This window comes from Heteronotia binoei, chromosome 10, assembly GCF_032191835.1.
Source record: "Heteronotia binoei isolate CCM8104 ecotype False Entrance Well chromosome 10, APGP_CSIRO_Hbin_v1, whole genome shotgun sequence".
NCBI lineage: Eukaryota > Metazoa > Chordata > Lepidosauria > Squamata > Gekkonidae > Heteronotia > Heteronotia binoei.
In genome coordinates this window covers 63,755,244-63,781,760 of record NC_083232.1, presented here as the reverse complement: position 1 = coordinate 63,781,760, position 26,517 = coordinate 63,755,244, and the positions used below count along the sequence as shown (strand labels likewise).

At 41.1% G+C, this 26,517-nt stretch overlaps 1 protein-coding gene across 3 annotated transcripts; it reads right to left on the bottom strand.

Moving 5' to 3' along the window:
* Window positions 1-1,807: 1,807 nt before the first annotated feature.
* On the bottom strand, window positions 1,808-24,767 carry NR1D2 (nuclear receptor subfamily 1 group D member 2). 3 transcript variants are annotated; one of them, XM_060248788.1, is made up of 8 exons: window positions 24,425-24,767; window positions 15,406-15,666; window positions 11,973-12,061; window positions 11,427-11,571; window positions 8,671-9,311; window positions 6,902-7,087; window positions 5,018-5,228; window positions 1,808-3,239 (listed from the first exon to the last, which is right to left on the bottom strand). In XM_060248788.1, exons 1-8 carry the CDS (start codon window positions 24,438-24,440, stop codon window positions 3,043-3,045), a joined length of 1,746 nt encoding a protein of 581 aa, XP_060104771.1. In that variant the 5' UTR covers window positions 24,441-24,767; the 3' UTR covers window positions 1,808-3,042. The 3 variants fall into 3 exon arrangements, with proteins under 3 accessions (XP_060104771.1, XP_060104773.1, XP_060104772.1); XM_060248790.1 differs by lacking the exon at window positions 24,425-24,767 and adding an exon at window positions 14,772-14,865 and having other exon boundaries at window positions 15,406-15,537; XM_060248789.1 differs by lacking the exon at window positions 24,425-24,767 and adding an exon at window positions 14,772-14,869 and having other exon boundaries at window positions 15,406-15,535.
* Between the last annotated feature and the right edge of the window lie 1,750 nt (window positions 24,768-26,517).

Sequence of the window (26,517 nt, the reverse complement as noted above, 5' to 3'; positions counted from 1 at the left end):
TGTCTTGAATTGAAGAGCTCTTTATAGGAACATGTTTGAATACTCTAAGGGATCCAACCTGGAGCATCTAATCCTGCTTATTATATCTACTTTATGTTCAATTTCTTTGAAAGAACACACACACATATCCAAGCATGTTTTGCCAACATAATGCCCATATTTAATCTTTTGAAATACGTAAAATCAGAGTTTAAATTTTCATTTAGTCCATACGGTACAATTTCAGAAACTGCACAGCAATGACCCATCTACAGTATTTTGGATCTGGCATGAAATATTTCTCAGCATTGAACAGGTATATAACCAATGACACAGTAAAACAATGAGAACACAACAAATGGCTTATTTTGGAAAAGGTCACTGAAGCCCCATACATTCTCACATTCTACTAGCAGTGGGAGAATGCAGCACTGCTGGTTCTCCTTACACTACCAGCTAACATCACGTATTTGGGCACATACAGAATGGAGCCCATGATGCATCTCATCCTCATGGCAATGTTAACAGTTTTCTGAGGGAGGTGGCTAAGGAAAGCAAGAATAGTATCATGGGCTCCCTCCCAGGGCATCTTACATTTACTCAACAACACAGGCATGACAGCAGCTCTCATGCTGCCAAATGAACAAATGCTCTGGGCCTTACAGATTGCAACAGAGGCCACATTCTAAAATCTACATTGACTTTAGTTAGAATTTGTTTTTTAAAAAGTTTTAAGGAAATAAAAGTTCCTCTGCTATGTACAGGATTTTTAAAATAAAATTGCATAACTTTTTCAGATTGATTTCCTACATATATGCATATGTATATATGGAACCTAACTTTTGGAAAAATAAGCAATACCTTACCTTACATAGTACCAGTTGCACATTCTTAAAAGTTTAAATAGAAGAACACTGTATATGCAGCAGGGAGGCTTCTGTAGGAAGGCCAGATTCCTTGGAAATTTTGTTCCATTTTTTAAGAGGAGAATCTAAAATGGCATGTAGTGTGAAAAGCCTCTCAGGTTTTTTTTTTTTTAATACAGGCATGTAAGAGCAGCTGAGAAATTTGTCTGAAAATGTAATTTGTTGGAGGGTTGGAGATGAGGGGAACAATGCCCACAAGTCTAAGGGTGAACATGGTAGTCTTTCCTTTGTCAGCAGAAAACAGAAGGCTGTAACCCTTCCCCTCCTCAGAGCACTTTGAGATTTTATTTCAAGATGACAATATGAGGATCAAACCAGACAAGATGGCAGCCATAGCTTTTTCTTGCAAATTTTGAAGGTAAATTACTGCAGTGGCTATACAGGCCCTGCCTGAAATTTATTTTAAGGATCTGCTTGTGAATCCCCCCATCTTGTCTTGACTCTTTTACCCTTGTTAACAGGACTTTCATACCTCCTCTGCTGGCAGCACTAAAACACTTCCTGAGAAGTTTACTATAATACCAGACTTAAACTAGCCTCTTGCAAATCTATCCCATTATAATATAATGTGTCAAAACATGTGTCAAAGGTTACATAAAAATAATAAGATCTGTAAAGTGCAGATTCAGTCTTCAGCTTAAAAGTTACCTTAAGGAGAAAGCTGACAGAGCATTTTTCCTTCCTTCTATGAAACAACTAAGGGGCAGTTAAAATATTCAAACTTAGTTTATCATTTTATTTCATATCTTTTTAAGATAAAGGGGCAACTGCTGCTAAAACAAACCCTTCTGTTTTAAAATTGATCACTGGCCTTTAAAAAAAATAGTCACATATATGGAAAAACCAGGCCTGCTCCTAAACAACCTATAAGACCTTTGTTAGGTAGACCAAGGGAGGGAGGGTTAAGAACCCACTATAATTATTTTATTAACCAAACACATTTAAAATAAACACTGAGACCTAGAGCGTCTCACATTTTTTGTATCCAAATCTCAAGCAGCAATCAAGCAGCATATAAGAGTAGTGTAAAGGTATAAAGCCACAAAAAACCACAAAACTATCAAGGTAGCTTGCTTTGAATTTTCCATGATTCTCTTTAGTTTACTGTCATCACCAATGTATTATAAACAACATCAATTATTGTAATCATTGAGTTTCCGCTCAGATTTACTGAAGTGCATCTAGCAGTTCTCCTAATAGCATGGAAGTATTTTAATTGCAATGAATTTGGTATTTAAAAAAGTGAGGCCCATGTTGTACCTTTCCTTCCTATAGAAGTTTGATTAAACAGGCCAGCACTGAGTGTTTTGTGCCACAGTATTTCTTATATTAACAAGTACAACTTTCCATTATTAATTTGGAATCCACTAGCATTACATATTCTCAAGACATTCACTTCAGTGATGCACAACCAAATGTAGCATGTTTGTGGCTGCCACAGGTCACCTTTCTTTGTATGGTTAACTTCTTCACAGTTAAAAATATTGCAAAGAAGTTATATGCATGTTAGCTTTAACTCTGTATATACAGACATAAATATGTACACTCACACTGTATTTCTATAAAGTCATAAACACACATATCTGCATTATACATATGCACACATAGCAGGGGTGTGCTTGTGCAAGAGCAACCAAATTTATGCGAAGTCGGCTCATGGAATTTCCTACATCTGTGAGGCTTCACTAGTTGTAAAGTTTCCCTCAAGCAAGCTGGGCCATTTGGTGAAGGACAGTCCAGCTCAGTGCTTTCTGTTCTCATTCTTGCTGCTGTTGTATTTTCACCCAATGTTGATTTTCTAGATATAATCATCATATATTCTTGTTTATAGCAGAGGAAGTCAATGATTTGGGGTGATGTGGGACAACAGTTAATAGTCCATATCCATTCAGATTCTTCAGCTGTAAGGGCTTGTTTGAATAACCATGAAGAAAGCTCTGGCCATGGTGTCACTGATGGAAAAAAACACTGATCCTGAAACATTACTGCATGACAACAGAAAATGTAACCAACACACAGTCAGCAAATTCCTCTTCTCCACAAAAAGGTACACACACAAATAAATATTGTAGCACAAAAACGCACACATTGAACATGAAGCAAGTCCATCATATAAATAAAAAAGAGAGGTAAAAGCCTATGGGTGAACTTTAAAGGCTAGAAGTTCCTCACAGTGCATGTTGTTTAAGGAACGCAAGTCAGGCAGCTTCAAAAGCAGTTTTGTAAAAATAGAGGCTTCGTTTGGATGGTTTTTTGTGATTAAGGTCCTAAGTGCACGGATTAGTGTTTCCTGCAGTGCTTCCACAGAATTGACATTTTCAATTCCTGATCGATCTAAATAGGGAAAAGAACAGATGAGCAAGGAGAAAACATTTGGCTTGCAACATAACATTGTGCTAGACTCTGATAATATTTAATTCAAGAATAAGCTCAGCTATCAGAGCATCTGTGTTGTGAGATGAATTCACAAAAGAAAATCAACGCAAGCTGAGAACAGTACAAGTTTTTACATGCTGAAAATTCTTATGCAAGCACGCATTTAGCCTAGCCCTTGTAAGCAAAAAGCAATTATTTCCTCTACTGAGGCCTGAATCTGGGCTGTCATCTAGCAAATCTTGTGTAGGTTTCCTCATTTTCTTTTGTAACTAAATGTATGTAATCAGGAATTTCTATGAATCTTTCCTTCAATAAATATCCCCAGGGAAATGGGCAGGGCAGGGCCCCCCCCCCCCCCCTTATATGGCATACCATGAGACATATCCCTTGGCACATTGGTACTTTTGTCCAAGAGTTCTGTGAAAGGTAACAGGATAACTCTCCACTCTCCTCATCAAGCACAATGTAATTTTAGCTGTTGCTACCCCATAGACATTAATAGGTGATTGTCATAAAATTGAATCGGCCCACATATCAAACTATGTACAGTATGTGAGTACACACTCCCTCACATTTTGTAAACATTTAAGTATATCTTTTCATGTGACAACACTGAAGAAATGGCACTTGGCTACAATGTAAAGTAGTGAGTCTACAGCTTGTGTAACAGTGTAAATGTGCCGTCCCCTCAAAATTATGCAACACACAGCCATTAATGTCTAAACTGCTGGCAACAAAAGTGAGTACGCCCCTAAGTGATAATGTCCAAACGGGGCCCAAAGTTTCAATATTTTGTGTGGCCACCATTATTTTCCAGCACTGCCTTAATGCTCTTGGGCATAGTGTTCACCAGAGCTTCACAAGTTGCCACTGGAGTCCTCTTCCACTCTTCCATGATGACGTCACGTAGCTGGTGGATGTTAGAGACCTTGTGCACCTCCACCTTTCATTTCAGGATGCCCCATAGATGCTCAATAGGGTTTAGGTCTGGAGACATGTTTGGTCAGTCCATCACCTTTACCCTCAGCTTCTTTAGCAAGGCAGTGGTCGTTTTGGAGGTGTGTTTGGGGTTATTATCATGTTGGAATACTGTTGGGATCATGCTCTCCTTCAGTATGTCACAGTACATGTTGGCATTCATGGTTCCCTCAATGAACTATAGCTCTTTGGCTATAGTATAATGGCTGTGTGTTGCTTAATTTTCAGGGGATGGCACATTTACACTATTATACAAGCTGTAGACTCACTACTTTACATTGTAGCCAAGTGCATTTCTTCAGTGTTGTCACATGAAAATGTGAGGAGGTGTACTCACTTCTGTGACATACTGTAAGTACATTGTACATATTTGCCCTGATCTGGATAAGCCCAGGCTCACCTGATCTCAACATATCTTACAAGCCAAACATGGTCAGCCCTGGGCAGTATTTAGATGAGAGACCACCAAGAAATAACAGGGTAGCTACGCAGATGCAGGCAATGGCAAGCTATCTGTGAATGTCTCTTGCCTTTGCCATAAGTCAGCTGCATATTACTTAAGAGTGGACATAAGCCACTGAATACATTTGTTTGAATTAGAAATGTATGTTTTTTCACAATGTTGCATTTACCAGGGTCCTGAACAAGAACCAATATATTCTCAAACAGAACTTAGCAACAGATTGAGTCCAAAAGCAGAAGATCTCTTCACAAGCCAAAGGATTTGTATTGTAGGATATAAGTACACAATAACTTACCAGCAGACACAAGAACTACTGCAGTAAACAAGCTCATTTCTTCATCACTAAGATTCAGAGAATTTAGCTTCTCACTGAACTCAAACATGGAGTTCAGCAGTTCACCAGCTCCCATTGAACGAAGATCATCCAAACTGTATTTCCTCCCACTAAGAAAAGTAACAGTACGTTCCTTTGCATCAAATAATGATGCAAACCGTACCATTAAAACCTGGTTTTAAAAAAAGAAATAATTAAAAACTAGATATATTTGTATAAAGTTATGGAGAAAAGGAGTTCAGTATTATTTAAAAGCTTGTTTCTTTTAACACTGAAAACAATGGGAATTGGCATACAGAAATATCTTCTCCAACGACTATGCTAAGGACAGAATTTCTAAAGCAGCTGTGGACTACAGGAAAAGTAACATCACCATAAGTAGTGCTTTAGATGCAAATAATAAACATCCCTGTGCTCACTTGCTCCCTTCTCTTATGCATCTCTTTTCCTGATTTAATACAAGTCACAACATGACATTATATTCAAACTGATAACCTATGGTTCATGCTTACCCAAAACAACTGTAAACCTGGTTTACACAGAAAGTGTGAACTACAGAAAATGGATTCAAGGTGCAAGATGAAGTTCCATTTGTTCTAAAGCAAAAGTCATTAATCCTGAGCACAGGGGAGCAGAACATACTGGGCTTGCTCACATGCCATCACACCCTGGGGTTTGGTGTTACACTTGAATTGTGCAAAGCTATTTGGACAAAATGAGCTCTTTGGAGAACAAAGACTTCAATCAAGAAAACATACTGGTTCAGATTATAGGTTGGATCCTATGAGTTCTCTAGTGGTAAAAAAGGGAAAAGGGGCTCTTCTTGGACCAAGGCTATGCTGTGTGGTGGGGCTGTAAAATGAGACTGACACCACTGGCTGGATCCCACCCTCTATATACTCCCGAGGTTAGTAAATACAAGACAAGGGTACACTTCTCTCTCCATTCTGCCAATATTTCCTGCCCATTCCTGCATTTTGAACTTCAGAATATACCAATTCAAAAAATGTTCAGCCTAACTTATTTTACTCATGTGGGGGAATGGATGCCAGCAAGATTTTCCTTCAATCCAAAGAAAAGTTCAGGCAGCTTACTTCATAGCAGCAACAAAATAAAACAACCACCAGGAATTCTTTCTAGTAAAAGATAAAGAGACCTAAGGTACCCTAAAGACTGGATAATTTAGTACATTATGAGCCAGTTTGGTGTAGTGGTTAAGTGTGCGGACTCTTATCTGGGAGAACCGGGTTTGATTCCCCACTCCTCCACTTGCACCTGCTGGCATGGCCTTGGGTCAGCCATAGCTCTGGCAGAGGTTGTCCTTGAAAGGGCAGCTGCTGTGAGAGCCCTCTCCAGCCCCACCCACCTCACAGGGTGTTTGTTGTGGGGGAGGAAGGTAAAGGAGATTGTGAGCCGCTCTGAGACTCTTCGGAGTGGAGGGCGAGATATAAATCCAATATCTGTCAAATGATGATTTTTTTGGATTTATATGCATGGTTGCATATAAATGCAAAAATGCATGGTTGATAGTGAAAATGGTTTTCTCTGTGTAAACACAGAGTGGTGTACTGGAGAGGAACAAATCTGACACTTTCTCCCACAACTAAGGCATAATCCTTGGAATCCTATGGGAATAGTGTAGATCCTGGAGATGATACAAACAGAATTCCTAAGTCACAGTGCAGGTCAGAACAGTCTATTTACATTGAGATGGTGTTTGCTGCCTTTCCTAAACAGTTCTTGTAGACTATGTCACCAGAATGGCTGCACAAACCTTCAACAATTTGAAATAACAAGGCTGTAGGAGAAAAAGTGTCATACCACATTACCACTGAAGAGGCTCACCTCAAAAGTTCCAGCCTTTAGCAGGTTTACTTGGTCATGTTGGGAGAGGTCTCGAAAACCTGGAACACGTTTGGCAAACTCTACCACCTCCTTCACTGCAGGAGTAAAGCTCATGGAAAATTCTTCCCAGACTTCATGACCAGATTTATTTGGGTCCACTAAAGGAGTCTTGTTCATTGGACAAACCTAGATATTTACACATACAGAGTCTCAAATTCCAATTCAAAGCAAACAGACCAAGTGTTAACATACTTTCAGAAGTCCCCAATACCATCAACACAATACCACACATTTGCTTGAAAACAATGTTGCAAAAAATATTGCCTTCTGATCAAAAATTAATATGATTTCTAATCTATAGCACAATACAATGAACAAAACTCTTACATAGAATGTTAAAGTGTGAAAATTCTCTTTTTCAAAAAGATGTTAGGTCAGAATTTTCACACCATATAACAAGAATGTTTTGTTATCTCAAAAACTACATTTAGTATGTTGTGTTATAAACAGATGGTTTTATCCTTTGATGATTTATTGCTTTCTTAGTATGAGGATAAGTTTTGGTAAGATGGGACATCATTATTTTTACACCTAAATTAACTCTCTCAGCTAATTCCCATGTTGCATTTTCATCGTTTCAAAGCCTCATTCTTACACAAGGACAAAAATATTTACTTTGTAATAGCTGCACTAGTATATTTGTATTCTGTCACAGTATTTATTTATTTAGGAGATTTGAATGTCCTCCTCTTCAGAGCCCTACTCAGTGTATTTACAATATACTTAAAGTAGCAAAGATGGGCTTAATACATACAAAAACTAGCTGAAAAATCTGGCCCGCACTGTGCTTGTTTAAGTCATTTACCTCAAGAACTTGCATCATTTCACAGGAGGCTTAAATATGTAAAGTAAAACTTGCATGTGCTCCAACATAAACCAGATTTCCCTAGACCATATTAAAAATATTGCCACATGGAAAACAACAAGCTCAAAAGAAGCAGTTAAAGTTCCCAAATAAAAATGCTGTATGAGGTTGGTGCTTCACCCAGTTTTAGCTGCAACTCAGCTGTTCATCATTTTTTAATATTCACATATAATTAGATACTAGCTAAACCCTACCATCATAAAGATCTGCTAGAAAAACCAGAGCATTCATCTTGTAGTTCTATCCTATTACAACATACAGAATACCTTACTTCAGGCATTTAGTAGTAGTAGCTTTAGCTACTTCGTTAAAACTCTGAAGACTGAAAAGTCATTGATTCAAGAAATCAACACTGTTGGACACTTTTTATTACAAATATTTCCAAAATGTGCCACCATAAACCAATTTTCCAGTCATGACTTGTGCATATGCTTTTCGTTTTCACAGGAAAGAGGGTTTTTGGCAATAAATATCACTTACCAATTTGTTTCATTTTAAAGCCTTACGTCTCTTTACTACTTCTCTGCCATTAACATTACTATTGTTTCATTCAGTAAGATGGTTCTACACAAGAACTTTTTTTGCAGCAGAACTCCTTTGCATATTAGGCCACACACCCCTGATGTAGCAATCCTCCAAGAGTTTACATGGCTCTTATTACAGGGCCTACTGTAAGCTCCAGGAGAATTGGCTACCTCAGGAGCGTGTGGCCTATTATGCAAAGGAGTTCCTGCTACAAAAAAAGCTCTGATTCTACAGGGAAGCCACTCTTGGACCACTTTATTATTGACCCTTAGAAAATGAAAGACATAATCAAACAAGAGTAAATTCACAATAATAGTACCAGATGCATTCTTCCTCCAGTGCCACGGGTGTAAGTATTCAGAATCTCATTTGAATGAAAGTCATTTTCAGGCATCCTATGGAAACCTTTGATGGTGAAGCCATTTGTCAGATTTGTATAGTGGCTGTTGGAGAAGCAAAGGTTGTAGCTATTAAGATAATGCACAGTGTTCCGTCCTTTATATTGTCCACAGAAATGCTGTTCACTCCCACCATAGTGCGCACTGTTTGTCCCTCCATTAGTAGGCTGATTACTAGAATTATATTGCTCAGTGTACTTTAGAATTCTATCCTCACTTTGGGACTGCTCAACAATGGGAAGATTTTCTGGTTGTTCCTGGTTGTACATGAAGGTATCCTTGTGGGCTCTGGTCACCATGCCAATCACTTCTTCCTTAGCAATGTCAGATGGAGCAGGGGGTGGGGGTCCTGGAGAGGAGTTACTGAAGCGTTCCTGTTCTTGCTGGGACTTGGAGTTCAGCTCTTCTTGAGGCAAAAGGAGCAATGGTTCTTGGCTATCTTTTACACCTTCACTGGGCAAGTGATCACTGAACTGAGTATTCATCATGGTTTTCATGGCACTTTGCATTTCAATCAACATCCTTTGCTTTTCACGTTTAGGAATCCGGCCAAACCGAACAGCTACCAAAAAGGGAAAAAAAACCCGATGCTTTAACAATATGTAGTGTATGTCTCTTTCTGGCAATGATGCCAGTACAAACATTGGGGGGGGGGGGGGGGGGAGAAAGGAAAAGTATTTTTGGCAGCAGATCTGTAAACAATGGTTAGAAGTCAAAAAGCTGTGAAACTGGTCCCATGATCCTAAGGGAGTATATCCCTCAAGCAGCAGCCTCTTATTCTGCATGGCAAATGGCTTTTGAAAGAGTGGTGTAATCATGCTCATCAGACTAAAATCTGAAAGACTCAGATTCACGGCACTATTCTGCCATGGGAGCTTGCTGGGTCACCTCAGGCTGGTCACTTTGTCTCAGGCTAAAGTACCTCTGTCACAACCCGATACAGGCTTTTCCATTGTTATTACTGTTATACTACATTACCAGTAACAAGTCTCTCAAGCTGGAGAGTTATGCACCACCTCACCCCCCATACCATCCTTTATGTTACTTATTAAATTCACTGGCCCTTTTCTGTGTGAGAGGTGAAGTGGGTTTGTTTTATTTTGTGTGTCTATATTGACACATACATAGGATCCCTTAATCCTGAAATTACAAATCCAGATTCCTGTTCCCTGGGTCCTACAACATGTAGGTAGTCTGGGTTGATGACATATTTAACAAAACCAAATACATTTATTTGGTGGGAAAACATGATGTGTGAGTCTTTCCCTTTCCAGCCTGCTAGATGACATAGCACCAGAACTGGGAGATAAATTAGAGTTGCAGCATTATTTTTTAAAGCAGCTTTTAATGTAAAGATAGTACCCTTGCCAGCTTGTAGAATTTCACTGTTTTCATCTGGGAATAACACCCAAACCTTGCCTGTCCAAATCAATCACTATAGTCCCTACTGGACTCCCTGCCTGGCCCAGGATACTTCTTATCCCTCCTAAACCCAACTACCAGGTTTGTCTGTTGGCTGTTAACAGCTGCTCAGTTTCTCACCCCGCCCCTTACTTCAGAGTTCAAGTCGCCTTTTGAATCAGATCTGTTTGCTCTGATCATGAAGAAGAGGCAGCAGAACCTTCTCCTTTCTATCACAACCTCACAGAGTGGTTGAAGGACAGAGAACAGTGTTGAGAACTGCTTTGGGTCCCTGTGGGATTAAGTAAAAAAACCCTCTACAATAAAAAAAAAATAATTTAAATTTATAAAAATCTAAAATAAAAGTGTTTCAGAAACTGTGATACAGCATGAGTCAGCTACACCAAAAGAAAATATCCAGTGTCCAATGAAGCCTCTTGTGTGAACCTAAGCAACACTTATGAATTCTGGCCATGAAGTAGGGGAGATTACAGCATATGGATTTGACTATTCTATCTCCCCACCCCCAGCAATGTATCTTTTCAGAGTTCAGAGACAGAAGAGTTTCTAGCACTTTTCTTCTTTCCACAGACCTCAGCAGAACTCACTATGCTTGGGGTGAGAGAACTGAAAGCAGAATTAAGAGCTGTTGCACAGAAACAGCTGGAAATAAGAACAGCCAGAAATTTTATTAATAGCAATAACAGACCACTGGTAGTTTGACAGCTGAAGGCAAGGCAGAGAAAGGAAAGAAGCAGCCCTAGGGCTGGGCAATAATTTGGAAAAAGGTGACACAAGCACAAGACCAGCACAGTTTGCATGCTGTTTCTATTAGTCCTCCTGAGGGCATTAACTCACCAGCTACAGGACTAGTTTGCCTGTATTTAATCTACTGGGGCTCCTTAAGTCAACAACCCTTTCTTAGACCATAACAAACACAATTTCATCCTTTAAATTATTCTTGGATATTGTTTATTGTTATCAGAAACTGAAACCTACCAACACAAGGATTTACATATGTTACCTCAGCAGTCCTTACCAAGGGCCCGTTAAGGTACTGGTGTTATCACCACACTTCAAATAGAGCGGAGCTGAAAAAGACAGCAACTTGCCACTAAGGCCTCCTATTGAGTTCATTGTTGTGGTGAGGTCTGACCCAGCTTGCAAAGTCATACCCTGTGCTATAATTTTTTTTCCTAAGTCTTTTGTTCAAATTAGTTATGAAAAGCACCACAATTCACCTTTTTGAAGGTCACTGCTCAATACAGAAACATACCATCTCTTGACATCCCAACCGACAAACATTTTTTGAATCGGCACTGCTGGCACCTATTTCGATTCATTCTCATGATAGAGCAGTTGTTATTCTTCAGGCACTTCTTGTATTGGATATTTTGCTGAATGCTTCGTCTGAAAAAACCCTGAAAGAGGCAAACTGTTATATATTTCATATCTTCTCTCCCATATTTCATATCTTCTTCTCTTTAAAGTATGATAAAAACCTTTTTAAAATTATCTAAAACAAAACCCCAGCAACATTTGACAAGAATAAAAAGGTAGCAGCACCTCAATTCTGGCTGCTGAATACTTGCAAAGATAGCTAGCCTCTGACTTTAGTCTCCACAGAAACGAGGAAAAAATTCCTCGACAATGGGATCTCTAGGAAAGTCTGTACGCATTTCAAATTTCTAGTGTTCCAATTTTAACGGAGTAATAAATATTTATATTCTTGCAAGTTCATCACTGCCAAATATTGCTTAACTCTGAGTTCTACTTCTTAACTTATCTTGTAACACTGATACTAGAAAACAATATACTTTACCTTGCAACCCTCACATGCATGGACCCCATAATGGAATCCTGACGCAACATCTCCACAGACTTTACACAGCAGGACCATGCCATTAAATTCTATAGACAGGAAAAGAGCATGAAAGTCCAATACAAACACTGGAAACTGGAAGAACACATACACAGTTGACAAACGTTAAAATTCAGTTAGAACTAAATTCAAAAGGAAAAAAAATCAGATTGCCTTCCCACTAAAGATAACTCATGTGAGTCTCTCAGTTCCTCAATTAAGAAATAAAGATCCTCTCACAAAAGTACAAAAACATGAAGGATTGCTAGACATAAGATTTATATACAAATGCATACACTTTTTAAGTCATATTTGATTAAAATGCACTTGATGTCTACACAGCTAGAAACACACACATTTTACAGGATTAAACAGAGGTACATATTTGAGTAATTAATGCCCAACAATTAACTGAAACAATTCTGGAAGATGAGCTATAACTTTAACAAGATTTTCAGAAGAAACCACATCATTAATTATGTCTGTGTTTATGTTTCCTTGATTCTAGCGGTATTGTTGTAGTAGGTATTTTGTGTCCCTAACACTGGGAGCAACCCTAAGCAGCTCTATTCAGAAGGAAATCCCATTTTATTCAGTGGGGTTTACTCCAAGCAACATGTTTTTAGGACTGTAGCCCCTGCTGGTACCCAGAGAGTGTGGTGGATTCCTGCTGTCAGCTGTGAAAATCAAAGAACTGCAACCACAAGCTGTTCTACGAGGGAGAGAGGCCCATAGCATAAATGCAAAGCAGTTTTTCTAGGATAATTATCATGTTCATCTCAGAACACCATGATTACCCCTCCAGCAAATAGCAACAAAATATGGACTGGATCCAACCAGCTGTTTTACTGGGGAAAAGGAAGTACCACCAAAACAGGCTATGGTGCAGATGATGGGAGGCTGGGATCTGCACGGACAAAACCCATGTAGGGTGGGGAATGCAGGAAGGATGAAAATTGGATAAGACGAAGAGGAAAAGTTGGCTAGATCCAACATTATATTTCTCCTCATCTTCCTTCAACCCCAGCCAGACTTGCTGAAATGTTCATACATTCTTTTATTACAGTCTTGAACTAATCAGGTGCTATACTTTGCACCACTAGAGACAAACAGACAAGACCAACCTCCCATCTTCTTACTGGAACCTAGTCCAATTCCCATAGAAGATGAAGGAGACCCTCTTCCAAGATGGCAACAGACATACAAGGTATGTATAGACTTCCTTAAGTTGTTTGATAATATTTTTTCAAAAGACTGCTGTTTTGTCACCCAGGAACAGCTGATTTAAGAAGCCTATGTGTGGCTACAATCGTAGAGATACCTTCCCACTGCTGTGCCTAACAAACTTGGGATACATTGTCAGAAATTTCACACCTAATTTTTTTTGTTTTTGCTGCCTTCAGCTTGACTTAGGATTGTACTAGTTTTGCATGAAAGTTTCTTACAGAAGTAATAATTGTACCAGAATAACAGAATAATAGCGAACAAATATGTATGTTCTGTGTAGGGTTACCAAATTCATTGTGGGTCCTGAAATTCTCCCAGAATTCCAAATGATCTCCACGCTACATATATCAGTTCCCATGGATGAAAAGGCATCTTCACTGAGCCCCCTTCCCAAATTCTGCTCCCAAATCTCAACTAATTTCTTAAGCTGGAAACCTGATTTCTGTGTAATAACAGCCCATCGTGGTAACTGTAATCCTTTAGTGAGATTACACTGCTGACACAGTAAACGTAAAAATACAAATATTCATTATTCTGGTACCAATGCAGACTTTGCAATGCTCATGTGGCATATCTTAAATTTTATTAATCTGAAGTTTTTAAAATATTTATTCTTGGCAATCTGGCACATAACAGTGCAAAATGCACAGCATGCATTTTATAACATATGGTAATATTATCTGCAAGCATGTGGAAAGCAGGTTCAAGATGGCATAAGATTCCAGGACCAACAAGTGTTAAGACTAGCAACTGCATCTGCACCAAGTAGACAATTTGTTTAGCTTTTCACGTTTAGCTCTGCAGAATTTTGTAGCTGACCTCCAAAGAAAATGCCAAAGAAGTTGCAAGAATGACAACTAGTGATCAAATTATTATTCAATTGTGTTTAAAACCAGCATAATTTTCAGTGACATAATTTAAATACGTATTTCACAATTATGAAGTGTGAAAGCATGTGAATATGAATCTTATGTCTAAAGACCACTGCTAAATTTTATTTTAAAGCATATTCTGCAAGGGGTTGGGCCATCTTTTTTAGGGTATGCACATAAAATGATCCTGTTACAGGCCAATTCTGGCACTACAGAAGTTAAAAACGTATCTTGGAGCAGGCTCATTGAATAGTTATGGATTAGGTTGGATCCACAAAATTCTGAAATAGTATTCCTTTACCAATTTGTAGGGAAAGGGCATTCTGTTCAAAGGAGCTTTACATATATTACCTGAGAATTTTCAATTGTCAACCCTGGGAGTCGCTATACATTAAATTTTACTTTGTGACATCCAAACTTTCACAATTAATGTTTTACAACTTTAATTAAAAACAAGCAAACAAAAACAACCTTTCCATGTTTTCATTTTGGTATTCTTAGCTTCAAATTTATACCAGGAAGACACCTGTTTGCTTTAAAAGCAACTTTTATACCACCAGAAATATTTGTGGTCTATATTGGAAAGAGTGCTTTATCACTTAAATAGTAAAACTAGGGTGGGGGTTTGTTTTAGGATGAGGTCTTGGACTTTAAAACTTACTTGTGGGCCACAGGACAACATGGCCTGTTGGCACCACTTTGCACTGGAAGGCAGCAGCTCCAGTTAGCCACAGGATGAGTACCAGAGCTACAGTCTATCTAGAAGGAAGGAAGTCAGAGGTTAAGTCCTGAAGGAAATTACAGGCTAGGCAGAGGATGTCCTCAAGCCTCACATAAGCATCAACAAAAATATTTAATACAGACAATCTAAGATTCAATTCAGATCTCACCTATCCCAACCAAAGTTTGGAAACTGGAGTATGCTGCAGCAGGCTGTTCTCCATTCCTTGCCTTCTCCTCCCACATGTGGATTCCCCTTTCCCTTTTCTCCGTGTGGTAAAACACTAACCAGGGATTGCTGCCACACTATAATCTGAAACTGTGGACTGAAGCGAATTTGAAAGCAATAGCTGAGGGGCAAGCCAGGTTAGTGCTAGCTACTTTAATTCCAATCTGAATGCAACAAACTGTGTATGAACCTATGGATTCAGAGAGGACTCTGTATATGAAAGTGAAACAAAGTAGTGACCCTGCAGCAGCATGTCCTTGGTCTCCAAACTTTGGTTTGTCATTGGGAAAAGAGATCCCTGAATTGAGCCTTGAACAAAGATGGATTATCACCAAAACATACTTACTTGTCAGTTTAGCATGGCTTTTGGTCAGTCCATTAACACCCGATTGGCTTGTTCTGATGTGATCATCAAGCAGTTCACTCTTGGATATTCCATCAGAGCTATTTCTGTTCCTGCTGTTACAGCTACCTTCTGATGAGGAACTGTTTGGTGATGGTGGTACTGGTGAAGAGGATGACTGGAAACTGCTCTCTGAGCCCTCACTATGGCATGAGGCGGGGCTTGAGGCAGAACTTGAAGAGCTGATGTAAGCGATCACACCACCTGCGAAAGAAAGAGATCAGAAATGCATCTAGCAAACTTACAGGTGCATTTTGTAACCCACCAGACATTTCTTTCAGCCTCCCTAATTTAAAACCCCTGTTTGAATGCTTTAGCTCTCAGAATGTGATCACACTTCAGGTCTTACATTATCTAAATCAATAAGCTGGAAACACAACATGTAAGGACAGGCACCTTGCCTTTGAACTAGCAGAAAAGAACAAGTCAGCTGACATGATGGCAATAAAATTTCTTCTTTCCCTTGTCATTGAACAAACACATATGGGCAGTATATGAGTAACCTGTAAATTCTTAAAACAATTAGCAACATAGTTCTGATTTTTTTGGACAGTTTTTTTCTTTTATACTCTGTTCTTCCTTTACAGAATGCAGAGTGGTTAACATCAAGCACCCAGCAGTTTCTCATCCAGACAATTTATGGAACCATCTGTTTCAAGAAGCATCATGGGCCTTTGTATCAATTTCTGGGCATCAAGAAGAAAAGGGAGAAATAAATAAAATCTCCAAAATATTATGGAAGAAATGCTTGGAAAACTAAATCATTAAGGAGCAGAAAAACAGATGGTAATGGCAAGAAAAAAAGATACTGATTTAAGACTTCAGTTTTCAACAATGAATGACATTATGTAGCATTACCAAAATAAACAATACAGTAGTTCAACAGTGTTGCATATAACTACTATTCACCCAGGAATGCTGCTTCTGGAAAGTTTATCTACACTAGAAACATATTGATTTTATACTGGTTTAACAACTGAGGTGTTGCCAAAAATAATCCTGGTAGATGTAGTTTGATGGGAATGTTGGGAATCTTTTCTTCAAGATCCTTCAGTCCTTTCACAGAAGTACAGTTCTCCCAGTTTCTGTGGAAAGGGAATGCTATCTGCTTAAGTCTCTGATTTAGACAGAATCCCAAGTGCCTATCTTCATAAGCATATGAATAATTTAGGCAGCAATTAATAGGAATTTGCTATGTCCTTGCCCATCAATGGGACCATCAGAGTAGAACTGTTTAACAACTATAGCTTTCTGTGTCTGTATCCCAATTCTCAGTGGGATGCAAGTTCCCAAGTAATTTAAGTGGTTTTGAAATGTTTAACCTGATATTCTACCTTGCAAAACAGACAGAATGAATAATGAGAGCAGAGAGCTGCATCTTAAACATGGAAGGAGTACTGTTGTTTGGTGCAGCCACATCTCCTTTTCCAGGTCACATGAAAGAATGATCCCACAAAGTACACAAATCCCCAGAATAAATGACATCATGTTTCAGAAATTGCAGCAAACTTTTACTGCTAACTAAAACATAGTTGTGTTAATTGCCTTCACTTCTCACATTTCTTAGAACACTATTATATATCTACTGCCATCAACATGCATGGTAGTACACAGAGTAAAAAGCAACAGATCAGTGCTCCAAGGGACTTACAACTAAACAGTGACAAGCAAGGCTCATTCAAGTCCTCCAAGTGCTTTATTTTAACCATACCTTAGATCAGGGGTGACCAAACTGTAGCTCGGGAGCCACATGCGGCTCTTTCACAAGTCTTGTGCGGCTCTCAAAGCCCTCACCACCCCCATCAGCCAGCTTGGAGAAGGCATTTGTCTCTTTAAATCACTTCTCCAAGCCAAGCTAGCTGGTGCCTTGGAAAATGCAATTTTGAGTTAAAGCTGCTTTCTTTCCACCTCTCCCTCCCCACTTGCCTCCCTCCCTCCCTGCTCTCAACCATCTAATGTTCATGTCTTGTGGCTCTCAAACATCTGATGTTTATTCTATATGGCTCTTGCATTAAGCAATTTTGGCCACCCCTGCCTTAGATGAAGAAAACTAGAACATTAGTCCTAGATTATTCCTGTGCAACCTGACATTAAATAACTCCTAGAACACTGAGTGCTTCTATACCACTACGTACTCACCAATACTTAGAATAAGAAAGTAATTACTGTCATAACTACCCCTGTAAGCTGCTTTGAAATTTTCCACGTAGCAATTATCACTACATAGTATACTATTAATGCAGTGCACCATGCAGACTGGGTCATTTTTGGGAATGTTCTATTTTTGTAGAGGCATAAAGGAAAACCATTGAAACCCTAAATTAAATTACAGCATCCACACTCGCTCAGCACAAGGTAACAGCCACCATACAATACTTGTGGTATGAGAACCAGCTTCAAGGCCATAATCTCAAAAACATTTCCTTGAAAATTAAATGGATCTTGCTCTGAGAACCAGGGCTTTTTTGTAGCAGGAACTCCTCTGCATATTAGGCCACACCCTCTGATGTAGCCAATCCTCCAAGAGCTTACAGGGCTCTTAGTACAGGGCCTACCGTAAATTCCAGGAGGATTGGCTACATCAAGGGTGTGTGGTCTAATACGCAAAGGAATTCCTGCTACAAAAAAAGCCCTGCTGAGAACACTTATGAAGACAAAGGATTAGATCCAAACGTTCTGTTCCACTAACAGTGTAATGTCCCCTCAATGCACAGAGCCTTCCACAAGTGGGATATCCTCTTCCACCACAGGAAGGTGCCATTACCTGGAGGACCTATCCACTTTTAGTAGACCAGAACCTTAGGAGTCAACCAATCCAGTGGTAGGGGTGTGCATTCAGATACACCTGAGCCAAAATATACCCCAAGAATACCTTATTGGTATATTTTGAATATACTTCAACACCCCAAAGATATCTAGGATCTTTTGGGAAAACCTGGGGGAAAATCCAGAAAAAATCCTGGATATTTTTGGGTTATATTAAAAAAAAAAAGCAGCGGATTGGTGAGAGCACATTGATCCTGCCTCTCAGCCATTTGCCAAGCTTACTGCAAGTCCCTTTGAAGTTTATAGGGACTGCAGAAGACAGCCCTAACATCAGCTGAGACATGAGAGCACAACGCTCTTGGCTGAGTCAGCTTTGGCGTGGCTGGCTTCTTATACAGCCTTGTTTAAACCAGCCCTAAGCTTGGCTGAGCCCACAGAAGCAGAGCATCTCCCCTTCCCCGGCAGGAGCGGCTTTGGGTGGGCTTCTCTTGCAGTTTCCAGAAACCTTCTCCAGTTTCCAGAGATGATGTTCTTTTTAAAAAACATAAAATCAACTTTATTCATTCATCAACCTGGCTACTTCATGAGCCCTCAGAAACAGTTACAAAACCTTCCCGCTATTACACTATACTACTTACTGTATGTATGGTTGCATAATATGAATACATATGCATCTATAGTTGTTCAGACTCAATTTTTTAAGCCCTTATTCCCCAAAAGGAAGGACTATGGGCCACAATTCAAACAAACAAGTATTTATTTGACAGTACAAGTCCTCGGTTGTACAGAACAGCATTTCATGCTGCCTGGCAATCTTCTTTGGAAAATGAAGCAACTTTGAGTTCATGACAGAATATGGAGATCTGCTGTTCAAAGAAAAACAAAACTTTTCTACTGGGCATGTCAAGCTTTTTATTTATATTATTTTTATTTATAGCCTGCCCTTCCCTCAATGGGCAGGTTATAAAACTTTTGTACCTAAAGCAACTACTGGTTCCAAGCCTTTACCTATGAAGAATGCATAAAGTTTAATATAGGAAAAACGAACGAACAAAAACAAAACCAGAACCAAGTTCGAGTCCAGTGGCACCTTTAAGATCAACAAAGTTTTATTCAAGGCATAAGCTTTTGAAGTGGAACTTATCAGTCCATACATATAGGCAGAAGGTGTGCAGTAAATTAGAATACAGCTGTAACAGATTCAAGGGACAAACAGGAATAACAAGCTTACTTTAGATGGCTACCATTTGTTTGGGTTTAACTTCGAGGGGAAACATAGTGAAGAAATAAATATGTCAAAATTGAAGATTGATTGACAGGTGCATCCTTAATTGCGGAATGCTGAGACTTCCACAGGGAAGTCTCAACATCTGGTTCTGGCCAGGCAGGGGAGTAGTCTCCTGATTGTGCTCTGCTCCACAGAGTGTATTTTTACTTGGAATAAAACACTATTCTAAAGTGTGCCGCTAGACTCAAATTTTGTCCTGCTGCTTCAGACCAACATGGCTAACCACCTGAAAAATGAAACAAGCACAAGATGCTAGTGCAGACCAACCAATGGGAACCAACCTACATGTATAGGTCCAGCTACAGTAGAGGAACCACAGGTGTAAATTGGTTGTACATTCCAACATGCTTTTGAATATACACATACATAACGACATCATCCACAAGGCATTGCTTTCACAAGGCATGTGTGTACTCTGTCAGAGATAGTCATCATCTTTAGTAATTACATTTATATCCTACTAAAGACAGACCAGGGTGTGGGAGTGCAGAACAAGATGATCATCATCAGTACAATTTAACACTTACTAAGATGGTGTCGGGCATGTGCTCTGTTGGGAAGTCATTATGTAATATATTAATGAAGATTCAATGACAATTTTGTAATAATGGTAATTTGAATGTGTACACACACAGCTGCAAATCAGTTACTGCAGAAGGAAATTTAATACCTTACAGGTAAAGAGCAAGAGCACATGAAAGAAATAACAACTAGTTCCCAAATATGGGAAAGCTTGCACAAGATGCTGAATTCTGATTAATGCTATTTTATGTTCCAGCAGCAGCTAAAAGTGCTGGACTAAGATCTGGGAGGAAAGGAAAGGTCCCCTGTGCAAGCACCAGTCGTTTCCAACTCTGGGGTGATGTTGCTTTCACAACATTTTCACGGCAGACTTTTTACGGGATGGTTTGCCATTGCCTTCCCCAGTCACCTACACTTTCCCCCCCAGCAAGCTGGGTACTCATTTTACCAACCTCGGAAGGATGGAAGGCTGTCAACCTCGAGCCGGCTACCTGAAAACCCAACTTCCACCGGGGATTGAACTCAGGTCGTGAGCAGAGTTTAAGACTACAGTACTGCAGCTTTAACACTCTGTGCCACGGGGCTCTTACTAAGATCTGGAAGACCTAGGTTTTAATCCCCGTTCCACCACTGAAGCTTACTGAATGACCTTGGGTCACTCATACACTCTCAGCCTAACCTATCTCCAGCGGTTATACTGAGGGTAAAATGAAGAAGAGGAAGAGGATGCTCTGTGTTCCCAATGTGAAGAAAGGTTGGGGGTATAAAGTAAATAAAACTATCTAGTTGTCAGTGAATTATGCAGAATGACGGGAAATTAAGCATCTTATGAAGACAATTTTAGAGAAATCTCTCCAAACTGGGTCCTGGCTATTCAGAATAAGCAACGTATCCAGAGGCAAAAGCTCCCAGCAATATATGTAGAATGGGAGCTAAACTTTGAACATCAGATGAAGAAAACTCAGGATCATCATGACTGAAACAGTGAAAAAAATCAACTCAGCGGGTGGCAGAAGTAATAAAAATGATAAATTGTATATTGAGAGATTATTTTTGGGGGGAGGGAGATCATTTATTATATAGGCACATTTGAAATACCATGTATACTTCTGACAGCCCAATCCAGAAATGTTATCACATTGTTTTCAAAAAAGATGCAAAAGAGGACAACTCAAATGATCCAAGGTGCAGGAATATAATACAGTAATGGGATAAAACACTAGTATGGTTTCAAAGATTTCAGGTTTTCATGGCTGGTAACATCAGTAGGGTTTGTAGAATCTTTCGGGCTCAAGTGCCGTGTTCTACTGGAGAAAGTTTTTCTTCCAGACATTTCGTTCTCAGCTGCGGAGAACATCCTCAGTGGCGTTGCAGCCGGAGCAGGCGCTCTGACCTTCTTGGCTGCTGTGCATTGAGTATGGTTTCAGTTTTTAAATTTTAGACTAGACAGTGACATTGTAGTAAGATTATGAATGACAGAGGCACATAAAGGGAAATAATTTCTCTCTCTTTCATAATGCTGGTGCCCGTACTGTTTTAAACTGTTTCAACAGGATTTTTTAAAGTAAGCCTGCTTTAAAGAACATATTTTTTAACCAACGTCTTGCCAAGCACGTTTTTATTTACTTCATGTGTACCCAATTTTCTGCTTAACAGGTACTCAAAGCAACCTATGTCATTTTTCTGTTTTTCATTTTATCCTTACAACAACCCTCTCAGAGAGGTGAGACTTAATATGAATGGCCCAAGGTTTCCCAGCAAGCTTCCATGGAAATGGGGATTAAAACCAGATCATAATCCAGCACTCTAACTTTTCTGCCACACTGTTTTTTGAACAAGATTTTCACACAAAGCCTTTAGCACTTCTTAATATAAGCATATTCTTGTAACACAAATGGTCCACATTAAGATTCACAAACAAAATCCATGTAATACTTGGCATGAAAGACCAACCAAAATAATACAAACACTGTGCCGATGCTGTATTATTTTGTCCGACCTTAATAAAAGTTATTACATGGTTTTGGATTTGACTTCATTCTGTTTCATAAAACACTACATGCTATTACATAATCTACCTCTAACTGTGTTATATTAAATTCACTGGTTCAATCAAAGTTATTCTAAGGATTTAGGAAGGGGGGGCTTCAAAATATTTCTCCCATTTTTTCAGATTCTGGGCTGGTAAAGAATCATTGCACTGTTCCTTAAGGCTTTTATAAACCACAGAACCATACTAATTCCCACAGGCTCAGGCAAAACGCCCAATGTCCAAAGTTATGTAATACTCCCTGGAATCTGTACATGGTGTGCCACCTGACTTCTCTGAATTTGCTTCCCTGAATTCAGTTATCAGCAAAGGCTGTTCTGTAACCCTCTTTGACCCATTACTGTTATGGAGAGACAGTTGCCTGTACATGTGAGTGTGAGCTCCAATGATTCATCTGAATCAAGTCACATGGACTGGTGGATGTACGCGCATGCACACACAAAAAAAAAATCTGTCATGCAGACAGCGCTTTTGTGCTGCCACAAAGAATAAAAACCAGCTCTATCTTGCACCTAATTGCTTGCACTATGGGTTGAGAGGCGTCTGGCTTAGCACATTGACAAGATACAAAATCACCTAACTCCGTGTACACTAAATTGAATAGCAAACCACAATGACCGCAGTGACAGTTTACTGCAGGGTCAACAGTGGTCCATTTCAAGTTGATTGTATTCTATAAAAACATATATGCTTGAATAAAATTGTACAAGGAGTCATACCTGACTACCCTGATGTCCAATCAGATCCTAAGCAGGGTCAGTTAGTATTTAGATGAGAGACCACTGAAGAATACCAGGGATCGGTATGCAGAGGGAGGCAACATAATCTCTCAACGTCTCTTGCCTTTAAAACCCTACGGAGTCCCCATAAGACGCCTGTGAATGAGGGGCACTTTCCACTCCAAGGAACCACAAAAACCTCGTTTATTTTCGCCTATCTAAAGAGAAGCGACCACCACATCTTCCATACAGGGAGCTATAATCCTTTCCCCCCCACCATTTTCTTCCCCAATCCCATACTTTGCAGCTCCTCCCCAATTACTCTATATATCCCCTTCTCATCTGCCAAAAAGAATATACGTCGAAGTTTTGTGCGCGGCGCAAAAGCGTCACAATGCCCTCACACTAACCATTGCGATACCGAGCCGAATTACTCCAGCCTCGCTGAAATAGATGGGCTCACCGCGGAGCCCACTTTTGCGCTGGAAGCAACCTCACATGCACAGAAAGGCCCTGCCAAATTCTGACCACGCCCCTTCCGAACGGAACAGCTGACCACGGCCAGCTGTTCTAGCTGGAAAGCCACGGGAGAGGCAGGGGAAGGTGACGCACTCTGCGAAGCAGAACGCCCCCCCCCCCCCCAGCTGAGGCGGCTCGAACCTCCCTCTCCTTGCAGCCCCTGCCGCCTCCGCCCCCACGTGTCCCTTCCTCGTCACCCCGTCGGATGTAGGTCACCAAAACAACGACTTCACATGGCTGTCCACACCGCTGCCTAGTCAGCCTGCCCCGGCCCTGTTATGCAATCTCGACGTCACTCCCACGCCGAGCCAATGAGCGCGCACGCAGCCTCGACCGTAAACACAAGGCGCACATGGCCCGGCCGGTGCGTCCATGTGAGAGGCTGGGCAAGAAGCCGTCAGAGAGGAAACGGGACGGGGGAGAGGAAGAAGCAGAGGGGAGGGAAACACCCCGCAGGCCGCGGTTAGCCAAGCATCCACCCAAGAGGGTCTGGGGTCCTGGCTGCCCCTAAATAATTCAGCCCACCGACAACGCGGTTTGCAACAAGTCTCCAGAGGAGCCGACTCTGCGCAGACCCCCCCCCCCCCCTTTAACTTAGCCAGGCCTTTTGCTCCCAAACTGGCCCATCAACGTCGCTAGCCTCTTCTAGGCTCAATATTGCACTCGCTTCAATGAACATATGAAGCTGCCTTCTACTGAAAGACCCTCGGTCCATAGAAGTCAGTATTGTCTACTCAGACTGGCAGCTGCTCTCCAGGGTCTCAAGCTGAGGTTTTTCACACCTATTTGCCTGGATCCTTTTTAGTTGGAGATGCCTGGGATTGAACCTGGGACCCTTCAGCTTACCAGGCAAATGCTCTTCCACTGAGCCACTATCTCTCCCCGAGGCTGCGAAGGACTTTTGTGACTTGAGAAGGGATAGAACTCTCGGAGGAGCCAAGAAAGGGTTCCGCTATTATCAACAAGAAACCCTTCAGGGCATCAGGCACGCCCCCCCCCCAGTCGCCAGCCTGCCCTCGTCCCCCCCCCCCTTCACTTTCCCTTGAGGCGGCCCCCCTTCCTTCCTTCCTTCTCTCAGCTTCCAACCCAGCCCCTCACCTGCGTTGACCTCCATGCTTCCCTCTCCTCCTCCAAGGCGCCGAGGTCTCCGAAGTCGGCGCGCAAACGATTGAGTCGGCAGGAAACAGACGAGCCTCCCACAGACCCGCCGGCAGCCTTCAAAGGCAGCGGAGATGCTTCCTCATGAGTCCCTGCCTCGGCACTGGCCGGTTGGGAAAGCAGCGCGGCTACAACCAAGGCTCCTCGCCCGCCTCCCGCTGCCCTGTGCGTGGCTGTGCCGCGTGTGCCAAGCGAGCTGGGGCGAAGGCAACCGCAGACGCCGCCGAGGCTTCCCGGGGAGGGCTCTTGCTGACTTGACTGCTGCCGTTTCCTTCTCCTTCCTCGCAACACCAGCGCCCGAGGAGAGTCACTGGGAGTGCGGCACTGACCATGTGACGCACCTCCACCATCCTCCTCCCCTTTCGCTACCTGCGCGCCGCCGCAGCCCGCCAACTTACTCCGCCTCTCCTCCTCGCCCCCTCTTGCTTGCCTTGCCCCTTTCACCCAGTGACACACTTTCCTCTCCCTCCCGGGAGGCAGGAGCCAACCGACCTCACGTGTTGCGACGCGAGGTCCAGCCGCCCCGCTCCGGGTGGTGCCGCAAGCGCTCCGGGAGGAGGCCGCTTCAGAAGGCCTGCGCTGCAAAGCGAGGGAAGAAGACGCGGCGCTTGGGGTTGCCTGGCAGGTCTCCAAACCGCCAGGCTCGTCTGGCAACTTTGTTTAAAGGCCACATCCTGGTTCTATACTTAGCTCAGGTTGTCACCTTTGCCGGCCTACCTCTTCCTGGTTGAAGGGGAAAGTAATTAATGGTTGCATTGTGGCTCGGTTCCTTTGCATAGAAATGAAGTGGCGAAGTTGCTCTCTCGCTGCCTGTTCTTCACCAACCAGCAGGCCTGGAGAATGTAAGTGGGGCTTTTCTGCAAGAGACCCAGGGTGGCTTACGGAATATAAACGTGCACAGTTAAAACTGTATCCAGAACATCAAATTAAAACTGCAGTTGCTGCAGCAAACATCACTACTAGGTGCTAACTGGAGACGTTTTTATTTTAAATATGTCCGTCCCCCCGTTTAAGGTTCACATTTTTTCAAGGCTCTTCGCTAACAAAGCAACTGTTGCAGAAAACAAGTGAAACAACCAAGTAGCCAAACTAAAGGCAACCGTTCAGCAGGAGAAAAACTACACAGCTACAACTAGCGTTTCCAGCAAACTTGAGGTCTGAGTATGAATACCTTTACAACTAATCTCCAGACTACTAGGATCAGTTCCGCTTAAGTGGCTACTTTGATGGGTGGAAACTATGGTATTATGCCTTGTTGAGGTCCCTCCCCTCCTCAAAACCCACTCTGCAGATTCCATCCCCAAATCTCTAGGAATTTTTCAGCCTTGAGTTGGTAACCCCAGCTACAACCCATTACCCCCCTCTGAAATATTTTACAGTATGCCAAATGCTATTTGAATGAAACCATTTTACAGGCAAGGTAAATGCAGGAAGGGAACACACACACTTTCTAGTAAACAGTAACATAACAGTCTTGCCCATGAAAAACCCTGGAGACCCAATTTACCACAAAGCACAACCTACAAGAAGAACATTGTATTGTTTGGGGTTCAATAGGTTAAAAGACTGAAAAATTAGAAGGTGCTAACGGTACCACGTAACTTGAAGACTACTGCGCACAGGAACACCGTTCTGGCTGGCTTGGTGTCAGGAGGTGTGGCCTAATATGCAAATGAGCTCCTGTTGGGTTTTTTCCCTACAAAAAGGCCCTCTATACTTATATTCTTTAAATGCTAGAAGAATAATATAATGTGTACTTAAAGCTAATGCATTCCACATGCATTAATAAATACTAATTTTAATTTATTTATTCTAGTCTCTTAGTATGTATTATACATGCTCAACTGAGCCGCCATTTATACCTTCTTATGATTTGTTAAATTGTATTGCTTGATTTGTTTTTTAACTATTTTTAATACTGTTTTTAGACTGTTGTCATCTGCCCTGAGCCCATTTTTTTGGGGAAAGGGCGGACTGACTATAAATTGCCAAAATAAAATGAGGAACAAACTAGGCTATGCAAATCGAGTTGT